This window comes from Aulonocara stuartgranti (genome assembly GCF_965226115.1).
Source record: "Aulonocara stuartgranti genome assembly, chromosome: 23".
Classification (NCBI taxonomy): domain Eukaryota; kingdom Metazoa; phylum Chordata; class Actinopteri; order Cichliformes; family Cichlidae; genus Aulonocara; species Aulonocara stuartgranti.
Genome location: NC_138958.1, coordinates 21,244,687 through 21,261,213, shown reverse-complemented (window position 1 = coordinate 21,261,213; position 16,527 = coordinate 21,244,687). Strand labels below are relative to the sequence as shown.

Here is a 16,527-nt window from a genome sequence, read left to right as displayed (position 1 = left end):
TTGTCCTGACACAATATTGCGTTTCGCTTCTGTTATTATGGTACATTGACAAAAACATACTTTTATTCACAGGATAAAACAGGTTTTTTGTATCACTAATTGCCCAGTACGATTACAGCATACAATATTATTGTCACTGCTACATTTCTGTGATGCTACCAGAAATTATTTCCACTACTAATTAATTACCGTTGAGCTCAAAGGTCCTATTAATAAACGGTTAATGAATGTGTATTTATGAAGACGATTTGTGAGACTGGTAAACTTATGATACGTACGATGGTCTTTCGTTCTACACGGTGCATTTCAAGGTCCTGCACCCATCCGTCGGTAAACTGTACCTGGGCTTGTTGCAGTGACCGGAAGTTACTAAACTTCATGAGTGTATGCACTCACTCCAAGAACCGTATAATTATAAATATGCATATAAATATGCTACGATGAGATAGCTGACTTCATCTAACTAGCAAATGTTGTCCAGGCTACGTTGGTGATGCAGTTTTTTTTGTATGATATTTTTGTCATGCGATTTTAAAGCCGGTCCTACAACCGCATCCAAGAATAACATGCAGCTTATCTCAGAACTGTCGGTGAAAATTATTCTTGGAGCTAGGTTTAATTGAGCTGCATTTTAAAGAGGTGCAATTTCACAATTTGTGTATATTTTCTAAGTTCACTATTTTGTCATGTGTTGAGAAAAACACAGATTTAAAAATTACATGGTCTAATATTTACATTTAGCATAACTGCAACATGCTTTTTTTCGTTTTTTTGAATGACTCGAAAGGACTTGAAATTCAAAGTTTCAGACTTGTGACTTGACTCGGACTTTTACACCAGTGACTTGAGACTCGACTCTGACTTGCCTGACATTACTTGAGACTTGACTTGAGACTTGAGGATAAAGACTTGAGACTTACTTGAGACTTGCAAAACAATGACTTGGTCCCACCTCTGTGTATAACATGTGATTGAACTGTTAAAGCATGTTTGAAAGCTGGGGAAGTCCTGAAGGTGTTTCAGAATCATCAAGTCTGATGTAAGGAGGACAACCACCCCAAATCAAAGATGGCAGTTGTTGCCCTCCCTCCAAAGAGCCAACCAAAGTCACCAAACTTTTGAAACAGATTTTGTGACTGTTCAAGTCAAAGTTACAGCTCCATGTGCAATGATACAAAGAGGACTACCCAAATAACTGCCTGCAGATATTCCCCAGATGTCAGCTGACTGGTAAGACTCACTTATAGAATAGCCTTTTCTACAAGAAGTAATATTAGATCCAATATGTGACTACAAAATGTCAGTTATATCTATATGGCACATTTAATTACATGTAAACTCAATGTGCTTACCATAAAAGATAAAATTGACGACTGACAATTTTAACAGAAGATTTTCTAAACTTTTTTTTAAAATATCTGTTTGGGTGTTTTGAGAAAAATAAAATAAAATAGAAGAATGAAAAAAGCAAAAATGATAGAAATCAATATTAAAAAAAAATTGAAATTATATTCCATTAAGTAAACTCTGGCTGGTGTCTCGGGGTCACTGATGAATAAGAAAAACGTAATTTTTGTCATGCTTTACAGAAAGGAGAAAAAACAAAACAAAATTGAAATACAAGAAAATAATTAATTTAATGGAACAAACGAAAGTGTTTATGAGAAAAAAGTGTCATCTTCGGACTGTATTGTTATAGCTTTTTAAAAAATTAAATAATGATTATTATATTTGGTTATTATTTACAGTTTTTACAATAAAAATAATAGTCATAAACAAATGACAGATAACTTAAATTAAATTAAAATTAAATTAAAGAACAATAAGGAACAGAAATTAATGACTGAAAACCCCTCAGCTACACCTTTTACACTAATATACGGTTTCTGCCTGTTTTATAAGAGAAAAAACTGTAAAACGTTTTTTAAAAGTGTCGCGTTTTATTTTGAAAGCATCACCGGAACTCTGCTGCGCTGCGTGTACAGCCTGACTCTCCGGGAGGAAGCTCTCCGGCCGGGATACCGCAGCTCCAGTCTATACGGGATGGACCTCACCGCCGCACGGACAGGGGGGCACGGCTGAGTGTTTGGGCGCCGCGTGCGGGACTTACTTGAGAGATACCTGCTGTTCACACACCTGGATTAACTTTAGAAGCGCGCGAGCTCCTGTGGAGTCCAGCTGTTGGGGGTTTAATCCGGACAGGTGGACGTTATTCAGCCAAGACATAAACAACAGACGGACCGGAGCAGGCATCCTAACTACCCCCACCTAACTGTTTACCAGCCGGGTACCTGCTCTGATCTTGCCCGCTTCTGAAAACTCCTCTCACGGCCTCTGACCCCCCTCTGAGTTGGTGAATAAAGCCCACTTTCACACCTGGAAAACGGTTACTTTTTCCTTACCTCCCGCTCTCTAAAGCTTGGAAGCTAGTTAGCTTTAGCCGGCTAGCCTAGCCACCTAGCATCAAGGCCGTTTTCTTTTTTTTTTATCCTCCTGCTCCTCTCTGATTAATAATCCTTTTTTAAAGTTTAATCCAGCAACACCGGGGCGAGTGTCGCTTTAATCCCGCACGGACTGCGGGGGGATATGGGGAAGCGGCGCTCAGCCTGCCGCACATCTGTCACCGCAACGGAATCTGGAAGCGGGACACCCCGAGAAACGGCTGCCTTCACCGGACAGTAGGAGCAGTGTGTCTCTTCCTCTGGAAGCTGCTCTGGAAGCAGCACTTCCATGAATTTCTCCAGGCATGTAGAAGAGTTCCACCCCTCGCTGCTGGCATAAACCTTGCACCCACACTGTGATTTAAATTCCCCGCACATCTGGAGGTAAACAGCTGGAGTATGAGTGTGCTCTAAGGCTGCTGGAGGTCACAGATTTCACCTTCTTCTTCTTCTTCTGCTGCTTCAGCCATGAACTACCAGCAACACCTTGCCAACTCGGCCGCTATCCGAAATGAGATCCAGAGGTTCGAGTCCGTGCACCCCAACATCTACTCTATCTACGAGCTGCTGGAGCGGGTGGAGGAGCCGCTGCTACAGAACCAGATCCGGGAGCATGTCATCGCCATTGAAGGTAGGACAGGACCCGGGGGATGGAGGAGGATGGATGGATGCTGGTAGTATGTGGGTGGGTTGGTGAAAGATGGGTGACAGCAGACTACATTTCTAGCCCGGAGATGGTCTGTTAGATGTTGCACAATCCGCCTGAATTGTTGGTGGGAAAGTTTATTTAATGTTCCCACAGTCTTTTTCTCTTCTCGGGAAATCGTGTTCAGGCTGTGAAAGCTGTCATGTTTGAGTCCCCCGTATTTCAAGGGAAAAACAAAGCAGTTATCACACCGTGAGACACTCATTAAAGAGTCCTCATGAACACAGAGTAGCACTCTTTAAAGAAGATCCTGTATGGTTCTAGAAAACCTTGTTAATAGTGACACCTGTGGGTGTGGATTGAATTGCCGGTGGCGTTTTGTTGCTAGTGTTTGGTCTTCACTAACAACAAATATAGTTTTATTTTTTTTTACTGTTGGATGTATATTGTACAACATCCAACATATTTTGTGTAGATTCTTAAGTGGAGGGGATGTGTCACCGTGGCAACCAAGAAAACTGAGGTCTAAAACCAGTCCAAACTGTTTTATTTTAAACAGCGAAAGTTTGTTTCTGCCACTAAAAATAGGGAAAATGGCCAGGGAGGTAACTCAAATTTTTGAGCTGTTATCACAAAATCCTAAGTAAGTTATCGTGGAATAAAAAATTGGAACGTTATTATCTCAAAATTTTGGGTTTTATCTCCAAATTCAGAATGATTATTGAAACACTTTAAGTTCAGAATCAGAGAAATTTTATTAATCCCAGAGGGAAATTGAGTTGTCATAGCAGCAAATATACAACAAACATTAAGCACTCATACAAAATGAGTGTAGAAACAGATATTGATAGAAGTTGTTTTCAAATTTTGTATTTATTGTCTCAAAACCTCAGGTTTTTTATCTTTCCATTTTTGTCTGAGATATCTCAAAATCCCAAGTTACTTTCAAGTAAATTGAAATTTAGTTATTATTACAAAATGTTTTTTTCAACAAAGTTTGAGTTATCACAAAATTTTAAGTTGTAATATCAAAATTTAGAATTAAAAACTGAGCATCTCAACATTGTGAGTTACTCTCTTAAGGTTTTAAGTTAAATATCTAAAAATTAGGGGTTACTTCTAAGCTAGGATTTAGAGTTATCTCAAAATGTTGGACTTTTATCATAAAATTTCTGGGTTTAATCTTAAAGTTTTGAATTACTTATGTTGAAATTTCAAGTTACTTAAGTAAGTCAAAATTTACATACATACTTGAAAATCAAACGTTAGTGATTCCCTCGACCATGAATCCCTTCAGTGTCCAAATGTGGACATTTTCACCCTTTAAAAGTAGAAAATACTAAGAAGAAGAGGAAAATTGGGGGAGAGACTTTATGAATTTGGGGGTGGAGTTACATTAGAGTTACATTAGTTTAGAGGCTGCTAAAATGTAAATGATCAATTGAATGGAGAAAATTAAAGTGATTTGGTGGGTTTTGTACCTTAGGCTTTTGCCAGTGATTCAGTGGGTTTTGTCCCGACTGAACTAGTTATCGAAAAGACGTTATTGATAACAAAGCCTTTTGTTTACATCTTCTTTGTGTTTTTAGTGTTATTATCAGAGTCTCAACACAAACCTGACTCAGGTGATAAATAAACTTGCTAGCAGTGATCAAAGAAAGTGATAACCTTCGAGGCGTTCTCGATGGATCGGGTAGTTTGGGAACAGATTTATTCCTCGTAATTCACAACATCACCGGGATTACACTTTTACATAACGGCTTCATAACTTAATCCCTCTGTCAGATTAGCAGAAGACCCTGTGCTGAACAGCTGTTTCAGCCTCCATAAGTACAAGTGTCTCAGCATTGATTTATTGATTGATATTGATGGGGAAGCAGCAACGATCTGACATGATCCTTTCTCCTTTAAACACAAGAGGCAGTGAGAGCCAGATGGCTGCTGTTTGGTGGTTAATCCAGTGAATTAACCACACATTGGTGCAGAAATCCTGTAAATCCAGCTCAAACATAAGCAGATATTACATTGAAACAGAAACGATCTGATCAGAGAGAAGCAGCTGGAATTCAGAGATGTTACAGCTGGAAGTGAAACTCTTTCAGACCTGAGAAGTGGAGTTTCTGCTTGCTCCTTTGGGCCACATGATGAAGGAAATGATGCTGAGGATGACGATATGAAGCTGTCATTTCAATGAAAACAAACTGATGAAATGTGAAAGAAAGAATAACGATGGAATCTGCTATTGCAAATAAGATGATACGATCTGACACACTAAATAAAATAACAACAAAAACAAATTGCAACACTAGTAGCAATGGATGATCTGATATCCTCGTGTTGGTGTTGTTCCCTCGTCATCATAAATAATGTTGTTCCAGGTTCAACATTGCAAGTGACCAATCACATTGTTGTGACGTCCCCCTTTTGTGCCTTTGAAAAATACCGTCTTAAAAAAATCTACTTCACTTGCGAGAAGAGAAACCGCTTCTGTCCGCCCATCCAGGAACTTCAGTTCTTTGCATTTCAGGATACTTTTCTTTAATAAACGGTAAGCATTATACATATCGTCCTTGCAGAGGTGGTTTCTCTTCTCGCAAGTGAAGTAGATTTTTTGAAGGCGTTTGTTTTTTTTCGAGGTCGCGGATGACGTCAAGAGAAGGTGATTGAGAAGGTCACTTGCAATGTTGAACCTGGAACAACATTATTTATGATGACGAGGGAACAACACCAACACAATCTGTAATGACATACATTAAGCAGAAAGCAACTAATGATGTAAAAAAAAAAGGTAAATAATTGAAAAAGAGGATTTACAGCTGGTTAAGTGTTTTTCAGTGTGATTTTAAAGGATCCTGGCAGAGTAAAGGGATTACATCACTCATGACATTTAAAGATAATAGCTGTGCTGTGGTTTCAGGTGATTTATGGGTAAAATAATCACTGACAGGGACATTAGAAGCAGCAGAAAACCTTCCGCATTTTCCTCTCAGACAGTTACTGCTGCTTGTTCTTCTAATGAACACAGCAAAGAGCTCAAGAAACAGCAGCCATGTTTAAAATGCGTTCAAAATTTATTCATCTAATTAAAATTCACTATTTGTGATGATGGTCAATAAGGCAATCTGATGATCACGTACATTTACATGTGCGGCCCAAATTTCAGTCTCTCCGTCTTTCATGTTTTTGCCTTAAAATGAAAATATTTGTGTTGGATATACCTCTTTCGTTAGCTGCCTTAAAGGCAGAATTACAGCGTGTGAATGTATGGCTGATACAACATACATGCGCAGTGAGGATAATTCTGATCTATTCCGATTTGTTTCTCAGTAGTTTCTGGTGTCATGTGTTGCGTTTTGAGATCTTTAAGCGTACTGAACTTTGTCAGGTTCTATTTTAATGATTTATTGATTCAACCGCTCTGACGGTAGTCAGGCTGGTGAAATTGAACTTGAAATTGAGCTGTTTAAAAATGTGACTGTTAATTAATTATAACATGGAGGGCAACTATGTTTTCACATAGGACCGGGTAGGTTTTATGCTTTTTTTGTCTTTGTCGACCCACCTGAATTTTGTCTCAGTACATCGCTTTGTTTTGTGGTCTGTTTTGCTTTTCTAGGGCCCTGACTTCTTATGACATGTTTTTGCATTTATCGTTTATGATCCATTTAACTTTTGGCCTACTCACTTTTTAGCTTTATGGGATTTTTATTTTTTGTAACCTTACCTTATTTTGGGCTTTATTTCTTTGCCAGTCTTGATTTTAAGCCCCACCTTCTTTTGGGGGTTTCCCTTTTTTCTTGACCCTGCCCACTTTTGGGACTACTTCATCTGTTTTGCTCTCCAAATAGACTGTTAATGTGTATGCATCCAAAACCCAGTCAGGCATTACTCTTACTAAAGAATATTATTTCCTGCACCACAAAAATCTGTCCTTTCCCACAGTCACTGATATCTGTATATATAGAATACTCAGAGGGGGTAAAAATACTTTTTCTTGGCACGCTGTCTATCTGTTGAGGCTTCAAAAATACTTCTTCGTGTAATCCTGATCTGTAATGTTCTAGTAGTTTGATCTGAACCACTGAATGTGAGATGTTCTCCAGCAGAAAATGTGACAAAATTTGAAATAAAGAATATGTTGAACTTCTCTAGGTTTCATTGTGTTTTGAAAGCTTACCATTGATGAGTTTTCTAACAGAATGATTGACGTTACAGTCCAGCTGTGCTGGTAATAGTTCAGAGTGTCAAATCAATATTGTCACTTACAGAAAAGTGCAGTAATTGTGTCTTATTTCTTTCTTAGGCTTGTTATTTCTCATAAACCTGGCCTAAAATAAATGGGGTTTAGTTTTTGCATTTCTTGTGTATTTTGGAGGATTTTGAGTCAGATTTGAGTCTGAATTGAATCATTTAACATCTGCTGTGGTCTTTATAGTCAACAGCATGGGTGGTTTGGGGATGCTAATAGTTCAGCAAGTCAAATTAGTATTGTTGTTGAAATAAAAGTGTCGTAATTATACCTTATTTCTTCCTGAGTATAGTTGTTTTTGTTAAATTTGGCGTAAAATGAATGGGGTTTGGTGTGTTTTTAGAGGATTTTGAGTCAGATTTGAGTCTTAATTGAATCATTTGACATCTGGACCAGCTGCAGTCCTTACAGTCGGCAGCACAGGGCTGAGGGTGGAGGCATTCAGTGGCCTCGCAGCTGTCAGCTGAGTAGTCCAAGCACTGACTCGCTCCTGCTCTGTTCACTTCCATTTTGCCTGAATTCACATGGTGACTCATGCTGGAAATAACCCAAAACAGCAGCGGCAGCACTGTCATCCTCTGTCTCTGCCTCTCGGTGCACATCTGGACGTGTCGCTCAGATTCACGTCGGGTTACATAAGCTCTCGGCTCCGGAGGCTGCCGTCCTCACCGCTCCCGTGGGCCGTGACTCGGCCCAGTTACGGCGCTCTGACTGCACGCCTCTGTGGGGGCTCATTTGCATTTGAGGCGTGTGCGAGGACGGATGAGCAATGCCCTGCCAGCCAGGTGACACTGACCCACTTTCTCTGTGTTTGGCCTCACAGCTGTGGATGCATGAAATGAAACCAAACCCACGCTGTGAACATCCTTCACTTCATCCTCCCACAGCAGGAGAGCCAGCGTGGAGTGGAGGTTAACCAGCATCAGAGGCTACAGAGTCCCACTTAAAGGCTGTAAAAGAGCTAATTAAGAGCAGAGAGACACAGAAACTACAACAAAGAAGAGAATAAAGACTTCTTTGTAATCTTTGAGTGTTTATGTGAAACTGTGCAGGTTAAAGTCCTGCATCAGATTCAAACAGTGATTCATATATTGTGGAATTTACCTGTCGGAGGTGAGCTGAACAGTTGCGTGGTGGAGTGCAACAAGCCTTTTATTTAATCACTCCTGCTCCTTTGTCCGAGTGCTTCTCCAGTAACACCGGCGTCTACTTTCTGCCTCGGGCTTTTGTCTCACTCCACCAGCCTGTGGTCAGCGAACGCACCGTGTGACCCAGTTAGCCTCACCACGGTGTGTTTGCTCTGTGTTTTCTCTCTTCAGTTATTATGATTGTGCCCACGCAGCACTCATTCTCATGTTTCAGCCATTAGGACTGACTGTGACGCAACGCCCATCCCGCTCAGGGACGAGCGGAGATAAAGAGGCAAGCAGGGTTTGGGACTCAGTTAAAAGAAATCTCGCAGGGCTGCCAGGGGGTGAAACTGACACCAACCTGAACCTAAGCATTGTTTTTAGTCACCTGCTGCCAGGATGGCTGCAGATGATGATGGTCATTTTGGTCTTTGTCTGTCATCAAGCTGAGAACATTTTCCTACAGTTTAGCTTTTAGCATAGTTTATATGGTTTAGTTTATATAGTTAATAGTTTAGCTTATAGTTTATAGTTTAGCTTAATTTGACCTTTTATTAAAACATTAAAATCACTTTAGGCTAAAATGGCAGAACAGTAATATGCCAGGAAGGACACTGTATGCTAAAACCAGAGGGAGATGAAGAAAGAAATGTGAATCACATGTTCTGTAATGTAAATAAATCATGGTTTAAAGCTATAAAACAGACTGCAGCAGGAAATCAAAGCGGCAGAGTAGCTGGAAAAGTTCCAAATATCAGCACAAGGTCTGAGAGACACTTTCAGGGTTTTTTTTTTCTTTTCTTTACTGCATGTGGAAATTTTTTGGTGCCCCTCAAAGAGGGTTTAGACAGCCCCCCCCCAACCAAAAAAAGAAAAAAAAAATCCTCCCCAGTGTTAGCTTAAAATAACAGCAAATTTGTCAGAGATGGAAAGGGTTCAGCCTTTCAAAATAAGAGCAAAGGGCCTGTACACTAGTTGAATAAGTTTCCTTATTCTCTTTGATAGATGAAAAAATAAAGCTAATTTGTAAAATATATTTAGACCTTTGCATGGGAAACACTGCAACACTTCAAAATTAGCAGAATAGATTCCCTTTGGACTCTATTAGCTTCACTTGGCATGATTTACAGTCCAAAATAGGGCTGCTCAATTAATCGAATTTTAATCACGATTACGATCTGGGCTTTCAACGATCATTAAAAATGACTGAGCCGATTATTAGCCCCTCCCTCATTTATCCGCGACACCTTAAAGGCCGGTCCGTGAAAATATTGTTGGGCATAAACCGGTTCGTGGCGCAAAAAAGGTTGGAGACCGCTGATTAAGAGGACCCGAGGGAAGCTCGGAAAGCTAAGCAGAAGTTATTTGGAGAGGAGAGTGACTGCCGTTGGTTGAAAAGAGAGGTAAAAAAAAAACTTCAGTGGTGTTGCGCACTATTTTATATTATTTTTTAAAGTCATTATTCAATACATTGTTATTGTTAACCCTTTAAAGCCGGTCAGAGCAGCATGCTCCGTTTTGTGTAACTATTTTTAAATCCCTGTAGAACCTGAACCATGTAAGCTAGCGCAATAATTTGTTTTGCATACGAAACCGGAGGAGTTGTACTTACATCTTATGCCACCAGCTTGTCCTCGGTCACGGTTTCCTTCCACATAAAGCTTTGCAAAAATTGCATAAAAAGCGCTTGCAGGAACAAAAACATAATATTCCAGAAACACGCTTTACCGATCCGATCAGCTGTTCCTAACATTTCCCACAGTGAAACAGACGTCACCGCTAACTATCGCATGTCCGCCATTTCCTGGCCAAAACCGGAAGTGACGTCATTTTCGCGGAAATGTAGTTTTTTTTATTTGTAGGCCTTAAAAGCCTATACTGGTCATGTTTGACTTTTCTGAATAGTTTCTGGGATGCTTAGAACTCAAATTGCACTGCTGGAAATAGTTTATTTTGATGCACCTGCTGTTTTCTTTGCTAATTTGCATCATAGGATTGTTTTTTCGTTTTTCCTGCAGTATATAAAAATTGGTGTATCTCCAAAATAAAACTATGAAGACACTCAAAATAAATTTCCTGTTGTTGTAAACTATTTTTTGCAACTTTTTTGTATTTAAAGTTTTGAGGGATAAGCCTCTTAAATTTCTCCAAGTAGAAATATATGTAAAAAAAACAAAAACGATTTTCAATTTTTTTGTAGTTTATTGCACTTTTTTTGCAATTAATGTAGTTACTATGGACTTAATGCATACATATTATTAAAATATGGGCTATAACAGTTGCATAGCAAATTCAAATGCACCCACAAATGGCACTACAACATGTAAAAAAATAATATAAGCTCTGGCGGACTTGGTTCTATAGTAGGTCTTAAAGAGTTAAATAAATATCGTCAAATAATCGAGATCTCAATTTCAGTGAAAATAATCGTGATTATCATTTTTGCCATAATCGAGCAGCCCTAGTCCAAAATAATCCTTATTTATCTCAAACTGTTGTAGAAAGAAAAATTATATAAATACAACTTCAGATCACCTTTTAGACAATGACTGGGCAATTCATTTTGTCAAAGGGGCCATGTGAGAAGCTGGAACTATTGTAGAGGGCCACACCAGTCCCAGCTTCTTATAGGGACCATTTGGAAAATGATTTAACCGCCTGTGTTATAGAGTGCTTTTGGTTGATGATAATGACAACCAGTGCAACTAGTAGTTGATAAATTAGTTTGCTGGCAGAATATTAATGGTTAATCATTATGAAAATCAAATAATTGATGATATTTGAGTAAAAAAAGGTCAAAAGTTTTTCTCTCCATGTTATGTTTTTGATCTGCTTCTTCATTGGTAGGTTTTAAAGAACCCCACCCCTTTTAAATACAAAGAAGTCATTTTTGCAACCCTGCCTTATTTAAGGATGTTTATGGTCCCGCCTTCTTTTGGGGGTTGACCTTTTTCTTGATCCCGCCCAATTTTGGGTCTATTTCTTCTTATATTACAATTGGACCTCTTATTTTCTGGCTTCTTCTGTTTTCCTGGTGTCCCACTTTCTTACGATGTTTTTTTTTCTTTTATGACCACACATTCTTTTTGGGCTACTCCTCCTTTTTGAAGAATTCCGCCCTTTTTATTCTTATTCTTGGATTAAAAACAAGGTGAAGCAACACCTTAAATACATACAAGAACACTTGACAATAATACAGGGCTGTTTTAAGCCACCATATGCTCATAAAAAATTAAATGATGGATCTTCACCTTCAGACTACTTACTAAGATATTTTTGTATGATACTGATGGCAGAAATACAGCAGTTATTTGATTTATAATTATATAATTAGTTTATTTCCTGAATTTTAACAGGGAACCATTTAGATGATTAAGTAGTTGTTTTTAAGATAAAATTGAGAAGTTTTTAGAGTCTGTCCTGTAAAGATTTGATGATTAATGCTATATCAAACTTCTGTTCTGTGTTTTCTTACATTTTCTAGTGAAATGATCTGTTACGTGACTGATTGTAAAGTAATCTTCAAAGTGAGGGTATGTGCGTCGGTTGTTTCGTTGTTTGTTGACGGTAGCACTTTTCTGTAAGGCTCAGTGAGCGTTACTCTGGCAGATGGTCGATCTCAGAGTGTGATTGTGATGTAACACTGCGGCTGATTGACGGCCGCTAATAACTGTAATAAGGAGTCACGGGATGCTTTTAAACGAGGCTTTTAGCCATTGCATAACTGCGCCCGCTGACCGCCGCTGAAGTCTGTCCTGAGATATTACGCCTCATATCTGTGCACCTTTTGTCCCCCCCTCATAGCTCCGCCTCCACCCCTGCTGACTCCACCAGATTAGGGCCAACTGCTGACATTATGTTCTTGTTTCTTTTTTTTTTACCAACATTCATTTGTTTTCCTGCTTTTCATTACGATTAATGCTTGAGGTGAGTCATCATCAGTGGAGTGGAGTAAGCGCTCTCAGTGGAGGTGGGCGGGCACTCAGGCAGCACAAACTGATAATGTGCAGCCACTGGGAGCATTTAAAGTGATCGATACGACACCTGAGGAAAGACTTTTAAAGGTTTGATCACCCCCTTTCATACGTGGAGCGATCATAAAGGATTATCTCAACAGTTGTGGGGGTTTATTTTTACTCTCGAGCCTCCGTCTGCTGAGATCAAACTCAATCCAACCTGAGGATAGAAGCTTTGCCCACCCTCCTCCAACAATCACACAGACATCTGTACTGTGTTATGTAAAAACAATAACAGCAAAAAAGCTGCAGATTCAGACTCTGACAGGTGGAGCTACAGATTTAAACTCCCGGCCAGATAAATAAAACTGGACATCATGTAAAAGATTTATTTGACTGTAGAACAGCAGATGTCTAACATTGTCCTGCTTTGGTTCTGCAGTTTAGCTGTGGTTTTATCTCAATGCAGCCAAAACCAGCTCCAACATTACTGCGCAGTCCCACTCATACTGGCTCTTACTCCCACTCTCCAAAGCAGGTCATCCACCTCAAATATAGTACTCTTTCCTGAAAAACATACCTGTTCAGATAGTTTCAGTTTTAATGCACAGTGTCAGTTACCCAACCTTACCATTAAAATGGTTGTTGTTGTTTGTTTGTTTTTTTAAAGACGTAGTTATATAAATTTCCTTCTTTTAGTAAACATCTTATTTCTGGATTCCTCTAATTTTCTAATTCTTTGTCTACAGTATAGTTTTTATTAGTGACAAGATTCACAGATTTATTAATTTGTTTTGTTACTTTGTTTCCCCCTGGTCCATTAGGGACCCGCCTTCCTTTGGATGTTGCTTGTTTTCTTTTTTTTGTTTTCTTTTTTGTTTTGTTTTTTCACTCCACTCAGTTTTGGCTTTGTTTAGGGTATACCACCTTATTTTGGGTTAGGGTGTTTTGCTTTTCTAGGTCCCACTTTATGGTGTTTTTTTTTTTTCCTTTTATGACCTCAACTAACTTTAGTACACTTCCTTTTTAGCTGTTCAGCTTTTAAACCCACCCAAATATGGTTGTTCAACACTACCCATATGGAAAAGATATATATAAATCTTATAAAGTTTGTATCTGTCTTGTGTGAAACTTGTATGAAAAGCACACAAGAGTGAAAACACATATAAGATCCCTTGAAAAATTATATAATGAAACTTGTATGTTTTGGATACTTCCTAAAACAATATATGAAAGTAATGAGAAAGTGGCCACTTTCATGAGTAAATCATATATGTTTTTACTATTTCTTTTCCATATGGGTAGGCTTACCACAGAATATAGAAGTTTCCTACACCAAAATAAAAGCAAAATAATAAAACTTCTGCTTCTTTCACCAAAGTGCTTTTATTTAGGGCTACCCCAACCTCATTTTTCCTTTTCTCTGGAGATTTGTTTCGCCTGTATCCTATTTTTCTTTTTAACTTTTTAAGTTTTTATAGAGAATAATTTGTTTAGGCTCCACCCTCTTTTGGGGGATGTCCTTTTTTTGTTCCACACCTAATTTGGGGAGTAAATGCTATGTTAGAACTCCAGTGGCCTGTTTGCTGACTTAAAGCTAACGATATCCAAATACAAAACCAATTTCACATTATTTTGTGTGTATTTAAAGTCCTGATAATCTAACATGGATTTAGTTGATGGCAAGGCTTCCTGAATTCACCTGTGTAGCATAAGAGTATGCCAATAAACATCAGAAAATGTGCCTGTTAACTTTATCTTTTTGATAACTTTAACTCTTTTGAACATTTTGTCTTGAAGATGTTGTTTTTTAGGGGCCAGTTTCACCAAATGTGCAACAGGAAAGCTGCAATAAGTCATTTAAAATTATTTCCTCTCACTTTTGCTGACCTGATTTCCAAAAACAGGGACCATTGTCGTGATCTGTGCTATATCGACTTTATCTTTAAATGAAGCCAGGTATAAATAGGCAGTTGACACTGAAATGCTGGAACAAACACAAATATTTATCCCGCACTGATTCGCGCTGTGTTTTAAGATAAACAAGTTAACCAGGATCCCCGAGCAGGTCCTCATGGTCATTAAGCCCAGAGGATGCTCTTATTGATCGGTCTGCAGAGGAAGCATCTCAGGGAGGCGGGGAGTGGAGGGGGGGATATCGACTCGGGAGAAAATGTCAGAGCCGTGCCGTGATCTGCATCCTACTGGCACAGATGGATTAACACGCATTAGGAAGATAAATACCAGTTCAAATGAGCTGCCAGTCCAGCTGAGTCCAGACCTCCCTGTAGCTGGCCTGCTCTGATTTGAAGCCTCTGCAAAGATAAACAAGATAAATTACGAGGGAAGCTCGTGTTGCAGCTGATTAATCTGGCTTTGAAGATGTAATTTCATCCTGTTTCGAGTCATTTTTAATGTCTTTATGAAGAATAAATGGTTCAGTTTTGGGGTTATGAAAACTTCAGTGTCATTACAGCCGATGATTCCCCCTGCAGGAATTGTGGGTAGTTCGGCTGGATTTAGCTGAGCTGTTTGAATGCGTACATGGGGGATTCCCTTGTTTTTTTTTTGTTTTTTTTTTACTGTGGAGGTTTTATAGCCTTCACAGTGTTTCAGTTTGCTTTTCAGTATCACAGTTAAACGGAAGCTGCTTTTCTCTGGATTATGGTGACGTTAGCGTAAAGTTTATATGATGACATCACTAAATTTGCAGCACTAAGATTCATCACAGACCTTAAAGCACTTACCTGCTGCTGCACATCGTGTGCTCGGCTTGTATTATTCTTATTTATAGGGCCATTGTTACCATGTCTCCACATTTTCCTGACCTCCATCTGTCAGAAAAGTGTGGGAAGTTATTTTCTTCTGTGTCAAGATTTGTTCCTTCTGTCTGCCCTGAATGCTCACGCTGAATTTAGAGAAAGGGCGTTAAATTGTGCAGCTTCCCCCTCCTCAGTTTGAAGTAAATCTTCAGCAGATGGTCTCACTGATTGGATTTAAGGCTGAAAATATTCTGCCTGAGACACTCGCTTATTCTGATGATTTAGGTTCTCACATCTTTATCATTGTTTGTTTATTCATCCCACTTCATCTCCTTCATGTTTGAAGACTTAATTATTTGTGCTGGCTGTACTCATGCCTGTCTGTCTCATGTAAAGTTGGCTGTTGATGTCTGAAACTTTGCACAGCTTTGGACAACAGGATGGAAAACATGCGTGGCGATTATTCACCGGTCTGCTGTAAATCATGTTCAAGTTATTGCGGCTCAAATGCAGATGGGGTCTAAAAAGGCCAGTTTTTCTGTTCCAAGTGTTTCCATTTAGATGAAAATCCAATAAAAACTGTTGGACAGTAACAGGTTAAACATCCAGACGGTGGCGTCTCTCCTCGTTTGCTGTAATTGGGCTCAGCTGAGGGAGGGTCACCTGTTAGCGATGCTAAAAATACCCCCACTGTCGTTCTGCCTGCCTGCCTGCAGGGCCCCATTAGGGTGATGTGCTTATCATCCATCCCTCAGTGTGTGTGATATCCAAACACATGACTGCACTCGAATGCAGCGGTGCTTTACGTCAGCTGTACGATTGTCCGCCACTGTTGTTGTGTTTTAAAGGCAGGAGAGGCTCTAAGTCGTGTAATGAGAGAGCCCCGAGGAGCTACAGCCTTTTATTATACAACAGGACAGATTTAGATTCAGGAGAACCGACTTAAAGATAAAGTTTGAGAATATTTGATTGAACATTTGCTCTATAAAAAGGAAAGTCAAATTAGAGGTTTGTGCAGTTATAAATCAGTCAGATCTGAACACAAACACATGAGACACACATTCTTAGCTTCAGTTTGACTCACACTTTTAAAGGAAACCTCCAGAGAAATCAGAGAAAAACCTTCCTGATATTATCTTAGATCTGTTTTGCAACTTCAGGCCAATATTGACTGTTTATTAGATATAAACTTCATTATGAAGGTTTCATTAAAATTGTGCTTGCTCTGTATTCTAATAGATCTGATTTGTATAATGCTTGTTTTTACTGTAATAGAACAATGACATATAAAACAGTTAGTTCAGAATCTTCCTGTATTACAGCACTTAAATGCTAGCTGTCTG

The 16,527-nt window shown here is 39.0% G+C and overlaps 1 protein-coding gene and 1 long non-coding RNA gene across 4 annotated transcripts in view; one reads left to right on the top strand and one right to left on the bottom strand.

Moving 5' to 3' along the window:
• The window catches only part of LOC309700900, a 447,937-nt gene that overhangs the window by 430,444 nt on the left and 966 nt on the right, over window positions 1–16,527 (bottom strand). The gene's annotated exons all lie outside the window — the stretch shown is intronic.
• Window positions 1,994–16,527, top strand: part of agap1 (ArfGAP with GTPase domain, ankyrin repeat and PH domain 1) — a 188,034-nt gene continuing 173,500 nt past the window's right edge. Inside the window, exons 1-2 of one of the 2 annotated variants that reach the window (XM_082524688.1) lie at window positions 1,994–2,825; window positions 2,908–3,072. In XM_082524688.1, coding sequence (XP_082380814.1) covers window positions 2,910–3,072 — 163 coding nt within the window. In that variant the 5' untranslated portion in view covers window positions 1,994–2,825; window positions 2,908–2,909. Of the gene's footprint in view, window positions 3,073–16,527 lie in introns of both variants that reach the window. The other variant, XM_082524689.1, reaches the window with a different exon arrangement.